Source organism: Hibiscus syriacus, unplaced genomic scaffold (genome assembly GCF_006381635.1).
Source record: "Hibiscus syriacus cultivar Baekdansim isolate YM2019G1 unplaced genomic scaffold, ASM638163v2 tig00112206_pilon, whole genome shotgun sequence".
In the NCBI taxonomy this organism is placed as follows: Eukaryota; Viridiplantae; Streptophyta; class Magnoliopsida; order Malvales; family Malvaceae; genus Hibiscus; species Hibiscus syriacus.
In genome coordinates, this window is record NW_024063267.1 from 1193235 (window position 1) to 1212326 (window position 19092).

Sequence of the window (19092 nt, forward strand, 5' to 3'; positions counted from 1 at the left end):
TACACACCCAAGGCCAAATCAGCAGCCAACCCAAAGCCCAGATTGCAAGTGACAAGCCCAATCCCGGAGCCCAACAACCCAGACTGAACCAACCCATCAGATTAGGGTTTCAAACCCTAAATCAGATTAGGGTTTCAAACCCTAAATCAGATTAGGGTTTCAAACCCTAAAATAATTTAGGGTTTCAACCCTAATCCCCTAACTACACAGCCGCCGCTCAAGCCAGATTCCAATCCCCAGCCGCACGTTGATCTTCACCAGTCATTCCTGAGCCGCATGAGTTGCTGTCGAGCCAACCCGAGCCACCAAGCCGAGATGTCCCGTCGCCGCCGACTGTTCTCCTGCATGAACAGTGACCGGTTCCTGTAAAAACAGTAACCAAGTCAAATAACAGTAGCCTAAATCCGAGAATCCATTTAAAAACAGATTAAATCCCGAAAAATCGGGATGTAATCATGCAAAGTCAGTGAGACCCATCTCCTATTTTTTCTAGATATCATCATCTCACCAGATACAAAACATAAAGCAAGGGAAACGAAAGAATAGAAGGGAGAAAAAAAAAGGGAAACATCCATTCGAAAAAAATAAAAAAAGAAAGATAGAGTAAGAATCTTACCCTGGTTTTTGACCACCACCGTTGCTTCATCGGAGCCAAGCGTCCCTCACCGAAGGTAAAAGAAACTTGTCTTTTTTTTTTGGGGCTTGTTGGGTTCGAAATCAAAGGGTTTATCTGGGTATTAGGTCAGTGTAGTGGGTAGATCTAAGGTCGTAGAGAATATTCTCTGGGTTTGGGTTACTCCCCGTGGCCACCGTTCTACGGTGGCCGGGGAGTTAGGGCCTCTGTTTTAGGCGAAGGAAGATGAATATATGAGAAGGGAGAGGAATAGCCAAACGGCTGAGGAAATGAGGGAGAGAGCAAATGATTTTAGGGTTTCAGAATAACCCTTAAAAGGGTTATATTTCAGACGTCGAGCGACGTCGTTTTGAAGCATGAGTGAGGCCGAGTGATGGGATTAAGGGCTAATAGCCTATTTGGTCCTCTTACCTCTGTAATCTTGCACGCGTGTTCTTAACATTTATGGGTAAATAACAGTTTAGGTCCCTCGAGCTTTTGTAAGGGTTGTAATCTGGTCACTAAAGGAAATCCATGCAATCTTATTTCGAGCCTATAGTTTTATTTTGTTTTATTTAAATCACTAGTTTATATATTATGTAGGTTTTATGATCTTCGAATTTGGACATGTAATTTATGTTTTTCTTCATTTTGGTCACTGGACTGGTTATTGTTAATATTTCTGAAAGTTTAGACATTATACCCTTTATTTATGAAACTTTTATCTTGATCACTACTCTCATATTTTGGGTTGAATATCGATTAATGTCTGTTTATTTTACTTTCATTATATTTTAGTCCTTATCTGTTTATTATTACATTTTTATTAGAGTTCGAATTTGGCCATATTATTTTATGCATGTTTCGTTTTAGTCCTTGTTTAATATTTGGCTTAATTGTGGTTTAGTTCTTTATGTTTTTTTCATTTCATTTTGGTCCCTAATATGATTTATGGTTTATTTATTTTTACTGTTTTTTAATATTTGTTAATTATATTTTAGCCCCTTAAATGTTTTAATATTTATTTTGGTCTGTAATATTTACTAATTTATATTTTAGCCATTTATGTACGGATGTGCATTTTACTCATTAGATGATTATTGGTATTGTGTTTACTTTAATTTAATATAAATCTTTATATTTCCAATCACATTTATTTTCATTATATTTTTATCTATGTAAGAAATATTCGATTATATTTTCAAGAACACGTATGCGTAGAATGGGCGTGGAAAGTACCACTTGGTCGAAGTGGTACGATCCGATACGGCATTTTAACGACATAGGGACTTGTAACAAGTCGAGTATATTTTACTAATTAATTTATTAAAATGTGTGGTACCTTAAGTGATGCTCACTTTATTTTATGAGAATGTAAATTTTAAATTTTCATTTTATATTCGATACACTTTTTAAATAAATGATGAGAATATTCTTTACAAGTAAGAAATAGACGAGGTAGCTTTCCCGGCGGAGGATTGCAAATCTCGGGATTTCTTATCGAGAAAAGGTTTTTTTATTTATTTTAACTAATATTCAATAAATAGATCATAATTTATTTATTATTCTATTTTCATAATTTTTATTGTATTAATGGTTGTTATGTTAATATTAACGATACATAAATTAAGCATATTTTATTTTCTACTCATGACGATATTATTTAGTGGTAATTCAAAGATAGGATATACTTTATAGATAAGAAATAGATGAGGTAGCTTTCCCGTTGGAGGATTGCAAATCTTGAGATTTCTTACCAAGTGAAGTATTTCTATTATTTTAACAAATATTCAATAAATAGATCATATTTTTACTTCATATTCAAATTGTAATTTCCACCATTTACGACGATGTGTAAGCTACACAGTACCAATTTTGGGCGTTGTGGGGTGTTTACCCTTCCCCACACGTAACCGACTCCCGAACCTGTTTTAAATGAATCTTTGGTAACGTAGACCAAATTTTTGTCTTATAAAATTATTTTTCTTAAAATTGTTTTTAAAAGACGTTTAGGTATTTGACCTACCTAACCCAAAGGTCGATGGCGACTCTTTTCAATTTTATTCAAATCCATTCAAAATCACCAAATTTTCCAAATTAAAGTCATAATTATTTTTAAAAAATAATATTTAATTGTTTTAAAAAAAAAATGGTTATCACAGCTGTAATTTAACACAATGAGGCAACTTTCACGTGGACCTGTGCTGTTAAAAATTTGTTGTCAAATAGGCTTGTTTAAATTAGAAATAGCAACTTGATTTACTTTTATTTGGATTTTGCATTGTCCCTTTCATACATTTCACAATTAGAAAAACCCTAAATATCTTAGTGTTGAATTCACCGCGCATTAATTTCTATATGTTAATGATTTGAAATTGCCATTTACGGTTTTAAGATATTTCTGATGTCTAACAGAACTTTGTTGCCTTTTCATTCATCAATAGGTCAGCAATTTACAAGAGTCTATTTTTTGAATGGTGGAGCAAATCATTCTTGAATTCTTCATATACTCCACTGGTGCCTCCTGAATTTTGCTGGACTTTATCTCTGGTTAAACTTGCTTGGCCTTGTTTTGGGTCTATTTACTCTCTTTTGCACGGCATCTCTGCTTCTCCATAATTTAAGCATTCCACTAGATCTGTTGTTAGTGAAGCCCACTATTGAAATTACCCAAAAAAAAGTATTGTCGAAAATCCATGGTATGGATTACAGACTATCCTAAATTTGGCAGTGTAGTGGAATATATTTCTTTCTTCCTGGGTGGTAATCTTGGTAGCGAATTCAGTCAAGGCTAGATGACTGTGGATGAAGCTGGAAAGAGATCCGAGTGGACTAGGGAGCAAGATAAGGCGTTCGAGAATGCCCTTGCAACTTATCCCGAGGACTCTTCTGATCGGTGGGAGAAAATTGCAGCTGATGTACCTGGGAAAACTTTGGAAGAGATTAAAGAACACTATGAGCTTCTGGAGGATGATGTTAACCGGATTGTATCTGGATTTGTGCCTCTCCCGCCATATAATTCTTCTTCCGAGGGTTCAGCTGGCCACGCTGGTGATGAAGGAACTGGTAAGAAGGGAAGCAGCCATTTAGGGAATTGTAACAATGATTCAAATCATGAGAGTAAAAATTCAAAGTCAGAACAGGAACGCCGCAAGGGAATTGCTTGGACGGAGGATGAACACAGGTGAATTAGTTGTTGTGGTTTAATTTTTTCTTTATTTTCTGTTTTCATTTGGATTAACTATGCATCTTTAGAAGTATCTTGATTAAGTTTTATTTTGCACCGTCCTAACTTTGATACATCTTTTTCTTTTTATATTTAGTAATAACTTTCATTTGTTAAGGTTTGATTGCCTTGGAATCTCTTATCCTGTTCATATTTGGAATCTTTGATTTTATTTGACAAGAGACTTTCCAAGATTGCTTTCAACCAGTGAAAAGTCTCTGATGATTATTGTTAGTTCGTTGTTAGGAAGCTCAGATCTTCTACATGGCTTTCCTATTCAAAGTTTTCTTGCTGTACTTTACTGCAAAGATATTTGATGTCTTTGGAGGCGAATAGATGAATAATACGTCCTAAAATGATGTGAAAACAACTGAAGGGAAAAGGGAATTTCACTGTTACCATGTGGAAGAGAGATCTTGCTGGTGGTTGCCGCTTGTTCATTTTCTTTTTCCTGAAAACTCGCACCGTAAAAGAGGGATTCCTGCTTCTCATATTAAAGTTGGGTGAGGGGGAATGTTAAGTGATATTATCCCATATTTGTTCTATGGTCTTATAGTAAAGTTGGACCCCCACCTACAGACAATTGATATACGATTGGATGCTTAAAAGTCCTAAAGGCAAAAATTGACATTTAGGTTTTGATTGCTTTCGACGGGTATACGTCTCTCTGAAGTTAAACTCTTCTTTTTTTCATAACAGTTTATGGATTCATTATTTATTTTTTTGCCAAATTTGATTTGGATATTGAAGGAAGGAGATAACTCGAGGGTTATGGTAGAGAATTAACTTCTCATCATGCTGCCTTATAAGAAAAAGAATTTGTGAAAAATAATACTAACCTATGCTTTTCAAGTTAGAATTATTTAACTGATGTGGTCCAGTATGTGTCACATTTAATTATTTAGGCTGTTTTTAGCTTCAGAGTCCATCAAACAACTGTCTACCAGAATTATGCCTTAGATCAGTGGTGGATTTCGAGTCTATTTGGATGGTTCCAGCCCACAATATCTGGAAAGTTCGTCAAGGGTATGAATTCTATTTTGTTTGCATCATTTAGGTTACTAATTAGTAAGACTTAGTATAGCATAAAGTCTGCCAATTTTTCATCATATTAATGATGACTTTCTATATTATTAGGGATATCAGTTCGGTCTTCTTTCTCCCTTGATTTTTCAAAGTTTTGCATTATATTTCTCACTTAACAGAATAAATCTTGTAAAATTAAGTCAAATAACAATTTCAGTGCCCAATGAAAACACATGGATGGATGTTGATCTAGCTGGCTACGCACTAATGTGCAGATGTCTCAACTAAGCTATGTAACAAATGTAACTTAACCTTTTTACTTCAATTCTAGTTTATCTTTTGAGGTTAGAAATGTTGAAGAAAATTAATGAATTTCTACTTCAGATTTCTTTTGAACTTCAGAAAAAGGTTAAATGGCTTATAGATTGGGTATGTTTTAGATATAAAACTTATTGATTTAGAGTTCAGGAGTTGATAAATCTGTTTGTGTATTTAAACATGTGATACATTATACCTGTAAGCGTTCGCAACTGCGAGTATTTCATTCTCTGTTTGTGCTTAAGCTTTATCTTAGACTTTTTTTTCAATTTAATCTTGGTGAATTTTGTATGCACTAAAAACATATTTCTCCGTGCCAAAAATTGACTTTCATTGCACAACAATTGACTCCGCGTAGATAATCAGAATACTTGAAAGACAAGTAGCTAAAAGGGCTAAGGGTGTTAAGACAGTTCTTTTTTGTTGTTGATGTTTTAGTATTCTCACTCTTGATGAATTAGTATCCCTGAATATGATCGAGCATATTCTGGTCTGTAGTGCTTTCTACTACCCTAAAGGAATGTCCATAAGCAGAATCATTAGTTTGTTTAGGGCTTGTCATATTACTTTTTTAAAGGCATGTTTAGTCACTCTATCCTTTTTGTCTTAAAAAACAGGTTATTTCTTCTTGGTTTGGAAAAATATGGTAAAGGTGACTGGCGAAGCATATCTCGGAACTTTGTGGTCACGAGAACACCAACACAAGTTGCAAGTCATGCACAAAAATATTTCATTCGATTGAACTCCATGAACAAAGATAGGAGGCGATCTAGCATCCATGATATTACCAGTGTAGGCAACGGAGACATTTCAGTACCCCAAGGACCTATCACTGGTCAACCAAATGGTGCAGCAGTCGGAGTTTCATCGGGAAAGTCAGCCAAACAGCCATCTCGACATCCCGCTTCACCATCTGCTGTTGGCATGTATGGTACTCCAACTATAGGGCAACCAGTAGGAGGTCCCCCTGTCTCTGCAGTTGGCAGGCCAGTCAATCTTCCTGCCTCGGCACATATGGGTTACGGAATCACAGTTCCTGGTGCACCGATGAACATGAGTCCTGAAACATACCCAATGCCGCATACAACTGCTCATAGGTAATACGATGTTTAGCTGCCAAATAGATAAAGGATAGAAGCCTCGCTTGTGCGGATATTGGGTTACTGGATTTTCCATTTTAGCCTGAATAAGATATGCTTATTTGCAAGCATAAGTTGTATCTGTAACCTGTTTAATCTCTAAATAAGCCATAGGGAGAGAATTTACATGTATCTATATGTAGGCAGATGTTAAATGTGGCAGATTGTATAGCATAAGCTGTAAAACGAAACCCCATATATATTTCGCTAATAAGAGAAGCATGTATATGCGAGTGTATCTATATATATACACACACACACAAGAATATCAGGACAATGAGCTTTTTCAGTTATGGGTTTCTGTTTATAGTTGAAATTTTAATGAAAAGTTACATCTTTACTTGGAAATCAACAACTTTATTGAATTAGTTCAAAGATTTAGGATTTAGGGTCCGTTTGTTTCACGTAAAACGTTTTTCGGAAAATATTTTCCTCATTTTTCAGTGTTTGGTTAGAGGAAAATTGGTTGGTCAACGTAAAACATTTTGCTGGTCAACAAATTTTTTTTTGTGTTTTCTAGAAAATAACTTACGGTCTATTTTCCGTAAGTCATTTTCCGAACTTTTCACTTCAAAGAACAAATACTCAAAATAATTTTATTTTATGAATTTAATATTAATAAAATATTTTAATATCATTTTAATCAAAATATTAATTAAAATATTTAAAATATATTTATTAATATTTCTAATATATATATTATATTTTTAATATTATAATAAAATAATAAATATATTATAATAATACAAGATATTATATTTTTATTTTAATAACATATAATAAATTATTAATAAAATTTATATTATTTATTAATTTCATATAAATAATATTATTAAATTATTAATAATGAATAATATTATTTATATATTTAATATTAATATAATAATCTAATAATATTTTAATAAAGATATTTAAAATATACTAATTAATATTTTTTAAAATATAATATAACACTATTACTATAATAAATAATTAATATAATTTATAATATTTTTATTTAAATAAAATATACCAATATTAATATTTTTATTAATAAAATTATAAAAATAATAAATAAATAATAAATAAATAAATTATTTTAATATTTTAAAAATAATAATATTAAGTTTTATGATAAATAATATTATTTATTGTATTTAATATTTGTAATAAATAATTTTTAAAAAATTCATCAACTAGTGGGAAAAGGGTTTAAACATCTTCCAAACGTTTTCCAAAAAATGTTTTTTAGAAAATATAATTCATTTTACGGAAAATATTTTCAATGAAACAAACAGACCTTCAGATTCCTAGTGCCATAATGCCATGTGGAGAATGGCCCTGATGTGCAAGTTTTTTTATTATTAATTTGAGGTAAGTACAATACAATATATGTCCAAAAATAACCCTCAACCATTTGATATTGAACGTCCACACCCTTAGGTATTTTTGGTCTTCGAACCCGAGGCTTCAAAGAATAAAAACAATTTATTTACCACTGAGGTCGCTCGGATCGTGCAGCAATTTTAATGTTGCAAAGAGCATCAAAATACAAAAGCCATCCCATGGTACGTTTTCCTTGAATTCCCTTCATTTTTGTGTTGCTTTTATTTTTAAGCAAAAGCTTTATATTATCATACACTTGGTTGTGCTGGCATTGGAAAAGCAGGAGAGGTGAGGCTGAAAACTCTTTAATCTGCATGGCCTACTGCCCATTCCCACCTCAAGTTTCAAATTAAAGAATGTTTAGTTGTATTCCAGTTAAGCATATGAACATGCCTTTTCTTTGACCAATGAACCTAGTTCATCCCTTTCTACGGACGTAAGTTTTTATGTTAGGAGACGGACTTATAAAATTTTAAGTGGATGGACTTGTAAAATTCCGGAGAGGTGAAAATAAATTATCAAAAAAAAATACAAAAAAAAACACCTAAATTATATGATAATTTAAATTTTTTAGAGAAACGAATGCCCTCGCCAACCCCACTTTGATCCATCCCTACCCTTTTCCTAAACAGTCGTTTCCTTACATTTAGAAATTAGAAAGCTGAATGAATTGGCTTTTAGTTAAGTTGGTTCATTTGATCACTACAAAGAGAAAAACAAATGAATGATTGCTTACCAGTTTTTTAGTATTAAAAAGTATTGCGGAAGTGATATGAACCGCCAACACTTGAAATTTCTTAAACAAAGGGTATATAAAACACTGGTCATGGGCATGCATGGCATTATATGAAAGTTGCACCTTGCATGCATTATCGTGTCTTTTAGTATGCGATTTGCGTTGGTTGAGTTGAATCGTTCCTTGCTTTTTTTCTTTCTTGGTATCTTAGCATCAAAGGAGTGGCAGACACCACAAAGCTACAATGCCAACTCAGAAAGCTTCAAAACCACATCTTGGAGAAAAAGTAACTTTAAAAGGTTGTCTCAACCATACAGGGTATTGTTTTTTTTTTCTTGAAATGCTTTTTCCCATAGATTTCCTGGAAAGTTGGTTAATTTAAACCAAATTAAAATAGTTCCTTGCTTCTTCTTCAATCTTACAGGTGGTTTGACAGCTTCTAATAGCTTGATTCTACTATAGATGTTTTCTAGCTATTCCTGTTCGATACATTGAGCATATGAATAGAAAGAAAGCTGAACATACTCGTATCGAATATATTTGTATCAGACCACGTTGGAGGATTTCATTAAGAATTTGAAACATTTTCATAAAAGAAACCAAATCTTCTTATAACCTTTTTTCTTTTAAATTTTATCTTTTGGAAGTGATGAGCTATTGGTGACTCATGCAGCAAAAAAGTTGGATTCAACTTCCACAGCCGAATGCCCCTTTAAATACATGCCATTTACCAGAAAACACGATTCACCGCAACTTGAAGAAACATTCAGTTCAACAGCTTGTTGCCATTGAATTCCATTTCATTCATTGAAAAAAAAGACCATGAATCAGTTGCTTCAACAAGTTATTGGAGTTCCAATCAAAGCAGAAACATATGAAGTTGAGAGAACATCAAAGCTTTGCTTACCTGATGCTACTGGCCAATACCACATTTCATCACAAGGCTCTATAAAAAGTAGGTCTCCCCTTTCAAGCCTTACTTATGGTAGCTATGGGAAATTCATGGTAAAGTTGTTTCTTTTTCTAATGGGAAAGTGTTTGAAATTGCAGGTAAAGGAAACTTTGTACTTCAAAGGATGAACTTGCTGGGGAAGAAAGCAGACACTTTCGCCCATGGAGTCCGAGAGCATGGTATGAACAATTGAAACACTTATGAATTAATGTCTCGAGATTACTGTGAAAATGAAAAGCTAAAGTTTTTACATTTTGAAACTGCAGTGAGATTGGGGCCAAAGATAAGTGAAACAGTGAAGGGAAAGTTGAGTTTGGGGGCAAGGATTCTTCAAGTAGGAGGCTTGGAGAAGATTTTCAAGCAATTATTTAGTTTCACAGAAGGAGAGAAGCTGTTGAAGGCTTGCCAATGTTATTTATCAACAACAGCAGGCCCTATTGCCGGTGTACTTTTCATTTCCTCTAAAAAAGTTGCCTTTTGCAGTGACAGATCAATCAAAATCCCGTGTGGAAATGGAGAATTCCTCAAAATCCATTACAAGGTTTTGATTCCACTAGAGAAAATGAAAGGGGTTAACCAAAGTGAAAACATGAAGAAACCATCTCAAAAGTATATGGAAATTGTTACAGTTGATGGTTTTGATATCTGGTTCATGGGATTCTTGAATTACAAGAAAGCTTTCAAGTATCTTCAACAAGTAATCTCACAGAGACTATATGATGTAGAAGTCACTTTCTAGGTGGCTTTAAGAAATGTTTTCATCAGATTGTTTTGTTGATGAAATGAGGAAAAAGGTAATCAGTAAATCACTCTTGCAAATGTACAAAAAAAATTGTTCTAAATTTAATTTATGTATCTATATATGCAACTGTGGAAATTGTGATGAATATACATTCTTACTTGGAAATCTACCTCTAAAAATGGGCTAGAAGTGCAGCAGCAGCATCTGTAACTTTTGTTTTACAATACTGTTAGCACCAAAGCTGTCATTTACAATGGCATGTTAAAAACCATTAATTGCAAAAACAATTTCTCTTCCTAGGGACATGTTAGACACCTGGTACTCATTAGATTGAGTGAGGAGATATTAAACTTGAGCGTCGAGACTTGATGCTCAAGTGGTCATATTGGTTCAATTGGCATTGCTGGGAAAGTTGTTAATGCACTTATGAAGCAATGAACAGATCCACTCCAGATTCGGATTGAAGACAACAAAGATGATAAGAATGTGTATAAAAGGTTCTGAAGAACCGAACGTGGAAACCCATTTTTCACCGTGTCTATGAAAATTTCTCATACAACTTATGGTAATATGAGCTACAGGAGAAATTGCAGGCATCACCTAAATGCAGTCCAAGGATAAACTGCTATTTGTCATATATATACACACATACAAAGAGACCACATTTTGAAGATAAAAGAACGGATTAAAACTCGTAAGATTCAAACCCCGGATTTATTAGAAGTTACTTCTTAAAGATAATTGCATGAACTGGCTGAACTCAACCTCAGATTATAATGCAAGTTGCATGTATTATCATATGCTTTAGTATGCAAATTGTGTTGGTTGATGTGAATCTTTCCCTAGCAGCAAAGGATTGTTAGACATCACAAAGCAACATTGTCGAATCAGAAAGTTTCAAAGCCACATCTTCTTAGAGTCGGCAAAAAGAGAAAAGAAAGGCTATTTAAAAGGTTGTCTCAACTATACATAGTATTGTTTTATTTTTGCTCTGCACTTCTCATTCGCAAAGAATATGCTTTTCCCTTAGATTTCCTGGAAAGTTAATTTAAGCCAAATAAAATTAGTTCCTTTGCTTCTCCTTTGATCTTTCAGGAGGTTTGACAGTTTATAATAGCTTGCCTTTGTACTATGGTGTTTTCTAGCTCTTCTTGTTCGATATATTTTGGATATGAATATAAATAATGTTGAATATATCCATATTGGATCTTTCAACACCAGTCACCAAACCCTGATGAAGTCATTCATCAGTTGAGGAACCTGGAATTGCAAACTTTCATTGCATACGCACGTATTAGTCAGATCATGATGACTTATGGACGAGCTAGAAAGTGAGTTTTGCATCATCTAGTACGTATTATTTCATTCGATTGAACTCCATGAACAAAGATAGGTGGTGATCCTGCATCCATAATATTACCAGTTTTGGCAATGGGAACATTGCAGCACCCCAGGACCGATCACTGGTCAATCAAATGGTGCAGCAGCCGGAGGTTCATCAGGAAAAACAGTCAAACAGCCCTCTCAATATCCCACTTCACCGCCTTCTGTTGGCATGTACGGTGCTCCAACTATCGGGCACCAATAGGAGGTCCTCTTGTCCAAATTGGGTTACCGGGTCTTCCTTTTTAGCTTGAATAAGATATGCTTACTTGCAAGCACAAGTTGCATGTATTATCACTTGTTAAAGATAATTTCATGAATCGACTGAACTCGACCTCAGATTTTCATTACGGTGCAAGTTGCATGTATTATCATATCTTTTAGTATGCAATTTGTGTTGGTTGAGGTGAATATTTCCTTGCTATTTCTTTCTCAATATCTTATCAGCAAAGAGGTGGCAGACACCAGAAAGCTACAATGCCAACTCAGAAAGTTTCAAAACTACATCTTAGAGAAAAAGTAACTCTAAAATGTTGTCTCAAATATACAGGGTGTTTACTATGGATGTTTTCTAGATATTCGTGTTCGATATATGTTAGATACATTTCGGATATGAACATAAAGAAAGTTGAATATACTCGTGTCGGACATATTTGTATCGGACCACTTTAACATGTTGGGGAACTTTCATTAAGAACGATTATGAACCTTTCCATTTCCCACAACATCCTTTTTTCCCTTTTAAATTTCATCTTTTGGAAGTGGTAAGCTATTGGTGACTCATGCAAGGAAAAAGTTAGATTTAACTTCAACATCTACACCCCCTTTAAATACACACCATTTGTCAAAACACCAGATTCATCACAACCTGAAGAAACATCGAATTCAACAGCTTGTTGCCATTGAATTCCATTTCATTCATAAAAAAAAGAACAATGAAGAATCAGCTGCTTGAACAAGTTATTGGAGTTCCGATCAACAGAGCATCATATGCAGTCGAGAGAACATCAAGGCTATGGTTACCTGATGCATCTGGCCAATGCCTCATTTCATCACAAGGCTCTATAAAAAGTAGGTCTCCCCTTTAAGCCTTACAAATGGTAGCTATGGGAAATTCATGGTGAAGTCGTTTCCTTTTCTAAAGGGAAAGTGTTTGAAATTGCAGGTAAAGGGAACTTTGTACTCAAAAGGATGAACTTGCCTTTTCTAAAGGGAAAGTGTTTTGAGATTCATCAGATTGTTTTGCTGATGAAATGAGGAAAAGGGTAATCAGTAAATCACTCTTGCAAATGTAAAAAAAGTTGTTCTAAATCGAATATATCATTCTTAATCGAACATGGAGTATTTAAAGGCGAGTTCATTCACCAGTCTCTATCCAATTACAAGCTTTGTGAGTCAATGAACTGTAGGCTTTTCCTTTCTGGAAAGAACAAATTGAAAGAATGTGGTTATGGTCAGTGCTTCAATGTACTTATGAATGTTTGCCACAAGTGAGCACACAGCCCTCCAAAAACTGGCTGAGCTGACTTGTATACAGATTTGGGTCATTTCTAAAATGATCAACATGTGGTGTCGAGACAAAGTTGCACGCCCGAACTTCACGCCCCGATCTCTTTTGCTTCTCCATGAACGATTCCACGGAATCTGCAGGGATGACTCTATCTGCAGAGCTGTAAATATATAGTTGTGGGCAGGTAGGTTGTCCGTATGACAGCAGTCCCAGCACATCAGAAAGCCTCCTGCAAGGTGATACGAGATCAAGTTAAGCTGGGTTTAATGGACATCGGGATTACTTCCGGTTGCAATCGTAAATCACATTGGAGAATGCATTAAAGCATAGAGAGCACATACATCATGCATGAAAATCTTGGAAAAGATGTAGCAAAGAAAGCTTTCGATGAATATATAGTCTAAAAAGCCCGATCATTACCTGTTAACACCAGGAAGATTCAAAACCACATCGAAGAACTTCTCTAGGACTACTAGCAAAGCAGCTTCAGTTACTGCAGGCTTGGGCTGTGAGACTTCACTTTTTCCAACTGATGCCCCCATATCCGATTCACTCGAGCTTGCAAATCCTTTTGTCGCAACGCTATGTTTCTTGAGAAAAGCGGCCGAGAAACCCGAAGCCCAAACCTGCGGATATAATTTGAAAACGATTCATTAAGCATTTCCATTGTTGTTGATCAAGACAATTACGTATGTGAAACACCCTTAAAGCATCATTGACCTGTGGGTCAGGGGCTGCAACAGGGGCTGAATCCACAATGCAACCTGTGATCCTTTCCATTAAGGAAGGATCTTCCTTTTGGAACTTCTCGAGAATGGCTCCATACCTGCAACAAGACGAAACCCGAAATTCGGTTCAGATAATCAGTGCAAAAAATAAGGCAAAAGTTGTTCTTCATGCATATATGTGCAGAAATTTAGCTATGGTGAGAAACACACATTAACCATCCGGTATTGCTAAAAGTATGAAAAACCAGGTTTTTCCCATGCTCCTCTTCCAACCAATCCGCCAAATGATTAACGAGCATGTCGACGTTCTGCTCGGCTTTGCCACCGGCTTGGTAACCGATAATGTCAATCATTGGAAGGGTGAAAGTAATGACATGATATCCCCTCGAAGTATACCAATCTGCATATCTTTTAAGATGTTTCTGCTTGGATCCTAACCACCCTAACAAGACAACAACCGTCCGGGACTTTACCGATGAACAATCCGATGTACTGGTTATATCGATCGCATTCGGCTCGGGCAAATGCCATCTATACAGAACATCAGGCACCGGGGCAGGGATAGGGACACTCCCTGGAAATGCATCTGCAGGCTTAGATGCCTTGTCCAACTCTGCCAACTGATACAAATTCACCATTAGAGGAGATGAAGCAATAGAAGAACATAGCTGGTCAGGAACGAAACTCCGGTTTGAAACGTTAACCGGAGAGTAAAAGCTCGGTAACGGGACGCGAATTCGAGTAACGAAAGACAGGTTTGCAAGCTTGGAAGCTGATACAAGAGCAACCAATGATGAAGTTGACTCTGGTGAGACACTAGATGTTGAAGTTCCTATTAGTTCCGATGAAAGAGATGGAAGTTTAGCAGAGAAATCAGCAGAAACAGAAGCCATTGCAACGGCAACCGCCGCCATTAGAGGACGTTGAACGGAACCAGACAAAGAACTCATATTGCACAACCAGAAGAGAAACCAAACTATGTCATACAAACAAGAAACAATCCTCAAATAAACACGTTTGGTCTCAAATAATCAACTCCCAGAAGGCCAAAAGAAGATTTCACACACGTTATCAACGAGAATCACCTGCAAAAAAGATAAAAAGAATTCAACTTCCACATAAAAAATGGAATTAGATTAGGGGAAAAAAGCAAGCCAAGGTTGACATATTCCATTTTCAAAGCTTTATAATATTCAAAGATAGAAATTGACTGCCAGACCAGTTGTTGTATAGACAACACAGATGACAGCCCCCATTGACCAAGAACCTGTCATTAAACTAAAAAAGGAAAATTAAACAAAAACAACAACAACGCGTGATTAGACCAGTTTTTTTTTTAACATGAAAAGAATCAATGACAAGACAGGACATGTTTTCCCTAGTCTAAGCCTTCATGCTTGAATAACATGACAGTGATTGATGAATACATGCTGACCAAATCATTCCTATGATTTAGGAACTCCAAGAGGGTGACCTGTGTAATGGCGGGTTTGACCCTGTGACCCAAATTCCAACAGGAACCGAATCAACTCGACCACGGCTCTGGTGGAAGAACACAGTAAACAAAGAAAACGAAGACGAATTCACTGAAAATAATCAGATCTGAATCAATGGGACCCAAAGCCCGATGGCAAAACGAAAACCCAATTCAGAAAAACGAAAGAGCAAACCATAAACAACGCAGATATCAAGAATCAATGGGATTTAATTTAATTCTTTCAAAAAAGAAGAAGAAAAAAAGACATCTGATGAATGTAAAACAGTAAAAAAAAAAAGAGTCGCCTTTCCTTCCTCTCTTTGCCTGCAAATATTATATTTCCTGGATTGTTTTTGCTTGATTTCTCTCGTATATCTGTTTATATAGACATTTAAACTCTTGCGTGATGAACAGCATTAACTTATCTGAGAATTGTCTATCCTGCACGCGTAAATATATATATCTATATTATATTGTATCATAATTAATCTCTTAAGGATTTCAGTTTGATTACCATGAATAGTGATATACTCTTTTTGCTGAATAAAACTGCTAATGTTCTAGTTTTGAAGCTAAGATTTCAAAACATGAAAAATTTTCCTGTATGCGAAACTCAAAATTAAAAATTTGTTTTTCATGTTTTTTTAGAAAATATAGTTGTAAAATTTTTTCACGTATGCTTGCTGCACGCTACATGAAGGTTAATCAAGTTACAATCTTTGCAGGAACAAGTAATCAAGGGGAAATAAGAGAGAGGAGGGATAGGAAATAATTAAGAAAAATTAAAGATTAGGCAAAAATGCATCAACGGTCCCTGTACTTTTCGAACAAAGTATAATGTGATATTTGTATTATTTTTTCTCTCTTAACGTGTTGTATAACTTAGAAAATAAACCCAATGTGGCCTTTTGACAAACATTTTTTCGTTATTAACTGTTACAATACTGACATGGCAATCCAGTGTGACATATTAACGTGGCGATGCCATGGCAGATTGGCTAAATTGGTAACTCAAATATGACAGTCAGATAGACTACCACATCAACATCGTGGACCGTAACGTCAGCATTGTGAACTGGCACGCCAGTACTGTAATGGTCAATGATGAAAAACATTGGTCAAAGGGTCACAATGAGTTTGTTTTATAAGTTGGAGGGTCACATGAGAGAGAGAAAAATAATATTAGAGTCACATTGAGTTTTTTCAAAGTATAAGGACCTCTGATTCCTTTTTGCCTAAAGATTAAATTTATTATTGGATAAACTATGTATTTAGTGACCCAACTATCTCTTTGGTTCTGAATTGATCACTTAACTATTTTTTAAATCATCATTATAGTTACATTTTAATTCCAAATTAACATTCCTTATAGCATATAATTATAACATAGTTGCTCGAACTTGAGTCTTCTAAAATATAACAATTCTTTTACTACTAAGATTACATGATAAATTCACCATTATAACACAATTTAACCTTATTACATTAGTGTTTATATAATTATATAATGCTTTAAATAAATTATAAAAAAATTAACACAAAATTCAAATTATAAAATATTAATACCATATTTTTTTAATTCTTTCATCTATCTCTATAGCATGTTCTACTAAACGGAATCAAATATTCAATAAAAAGTTTTAAAAAAAATTATATTAACGATTGAATTTAATTCAATTAATATATTTATTACTATAATATCTAAGAAGAGGTGTGTTTAAGTGCATTTAAACGCGTAATATTCTCTCTCATTTAAGAATTTAAATAATTTAAATAGTATACAAAATATCTATTTAGATTCCAACCATAATATAAATGAATTTAGATGAAATCTTTTATTATTATTATTATTATTATTATTATTATTATTATTATGAAGTGTTTATAAGATAGTATATGTTTGAAAGATTCTCAATCATTTAATAATGAATGTTCAAATACTCTTACAAAGATGGACGGACGTAATATTTCATATTAGAAGAGGCGAACTTATAAAATTTTAGGGAGTAAAATAAGATTTTAATCGGAAATAAAAAGAAAACATATAAAATATATATGAATTTGAAATTTTTAGAGGAACGACCGTCCCCACCCACCCCCTAGGTCTATTCTTGATTACAAATGTCTTATTTGAACTCAAGATCTCTAAAGATTACAATTATTCCTTCAACCATCAATTTGAATTTATATTAGGCTTAATTATAAAATAAGTGTCCAAACTATCCTTTTTTTCCTACTAGGTGCCCAATTTTTTTGAATCATCGAAGTGCGTAACGTTGCAAACGTTACCACTTTAGGTGCTCCGGTCGTATCTGTCGTTAAATTTTTTTCATTAAGTGACATATGTCACGTTCTGGTAATTTTGAAAAAATATATTTTAAAAAATAAAAATATTATTACATTTATAAAAAAAACTCTAATTTCTCTTAGATTACAAAAAAATCCTAAATCCTTAAAAATCCTAAATCCCTAACCCTAACTCACTAGTGTTGTCCTTGTTGACCACGTCTATTGTCATCGATGTAGACATTGTCGGCTATGGCCGCCGTAGTCCTAGCCATCTTCCTAGTCATATGCTGCCATACTTGTTGTCGATTGATCGTCGGGATCATCTGTGGTTTCAATTTACAACGTCCGGTTCATCGGGGTACACACATCGATTGGTCGTCAATTGGTTGCGGTTTCATAGGGTTATCGATTGTCGGGTGAAGGTTTGTCGACGGCAAATGGAAGCGACCAATGTGGGTCTAAGGGTTGAAATTAAGGATTTCAAAGTTTTAGAGCTTTTTAAGTGTTTCAAAAAAATTAAAATGTAATTTTAATTCTTTTAGTTTTAAATAAAAATTTTAAAAATTACCACAACGCAACATGTGTCACTTAAAAAAGTTAATGGTGGTTACGATCCAGACACCTAAAGTGATAACGTTTATAACGTTAAGCACCTGAATGATTTAAAAAAAAAGTTTAGACTCCTATTTAGAAAAAATGTCTATAGTTTAAACACTTACTTTATAATTAAACTTTTATATTATAATATTTTTATTAAAGAGTGCATAAAAATATAGATTTTAATATTATTTTTAAATAATAAACTCGACTTTCGTATAAATTTAAATCCTGATAAATGATAATCTCTTATATAAGCCAAAGTATAAAAGAAATCTGAGTTGGCGTGTGATCCAATCCGATCTTTGAGCACATGTGAGATGGAATAACCGTGTTTGTCGTGTCGTGTCGTGCCGCCCCATATCGTTTCCTTGATGACATTTGTCCCTTCTAACTGCTTATCTCCAAAACTCTCTTCTTCTCCTTCTCTGGTCCTGACATTTGGCTGCTCCACCTATTCCCAAACGTATCTGTTCAAATCCTTTCTTATTAGGGCTAAATTACATTTTGGCCCTTAAACATTTTACCCCTCTTTATCTCCCCGAATTTTTCTTGTTGTTTGAGATCATCCTACCAAGAAAATCCGTCTGAAATTTCTCTAATTTCCCAAAATTCTTTCTCTCTCTAGATTGTCTTAAGAGAATAACAATACCACCGCTGTCCACTCAAGTTTTGCGTATCATTTTGTGAAGAGACTATTATTCTCATATAACATCGTATAGTACAACGATTACACCAATCGGGACAATTTTGATTCTAAGACTGTTATATTTACAGCGTCATCATATAAACACTACGTAGAACTATTCTTTTTCGGCAAGAAGATTATAGCTTTTCAATAAAAAAATAATATACATATTAAATTTTTTTGCATGCACTTCAATCGGATGGCCTTTCCAGTGACCAAATCGCTTGTAAAAAACAAATACTCTCAATTTTCTATATCAAATATGATAGTTCCTGGTAATAGCAAACACCAGCAAACAACTAA

General features: G+C 34.3%; 3 protein-coding genes across 3 annotated transcripts; 2 read left to right on the forward strand and 1 right to left on the reverse strand.

Moving 5' to 3' along the window:
- The first annotated feature begins 2944 nt into the window (after positions 1-2944).
- On the forward strand, positions 2945-6458 carry LOC120175580 (transcription factor SRM1-like). The gene is made up of 2 exons (XM_039182177.1): positions 2945-3797; positions 5801-6458. The coding sequence occupies exons 1-2, from the start codon at positions 3409-3411 to the stop codon at positions 6282-6284; spliced, it is 873 nt and encodes a 290-aa protein (XP_039038108.1). The 5' UTR covers positions 2945-3408; the 3' UTR covers positions 6285-6458.
- Positions 6459-9177: 2719 nt separating this feature from the next.
- LOC120175378 (putative GEM-like protein 8) lies at positions 9178-10175 on the forward strand. The gene is made up of 3 exons (XM_039182007.1): positions 9178-9378; positions 9474-9554; positions 9642-10175. The coding sequence occupies exons 1-3, from the start codon at positions 9246-9248 to the stop codon at positions 10112-10114; spliced, it is 687 nt and encodes a 228-aa protein (XP_039037938.1). The 5' UTR covers positions 9178-9245; the 3' UTR covers positions 10115-10175.
- A 2617-nt stretch (positions 10176-12792) lies between these two features.
- LOC120175377 (transmembrane protein 53-like) lies at positions 12793-15032 on the reverse strand. The gene is made up of 4 exons (XM_039182006.1): positions 13949-15032; positions 13731-13836; positions 13431-13636; positions 12793-13239 (listed from the first exon to the last, which is right to left on the reverse strand). Exons 1-4 carry the CDS (start codon positions 14686-14688, stop codon positions 12972-12974), a joined length of 1320 nt encoding a protein of 439 aa, XP_039037937.1. The 5' UTR covers positions 14689-15032; the 3' UTR covers positions 12793-12971.
- Between the last annotated feature and the right edge of the window lie 4060 nt (positions 15033-19092).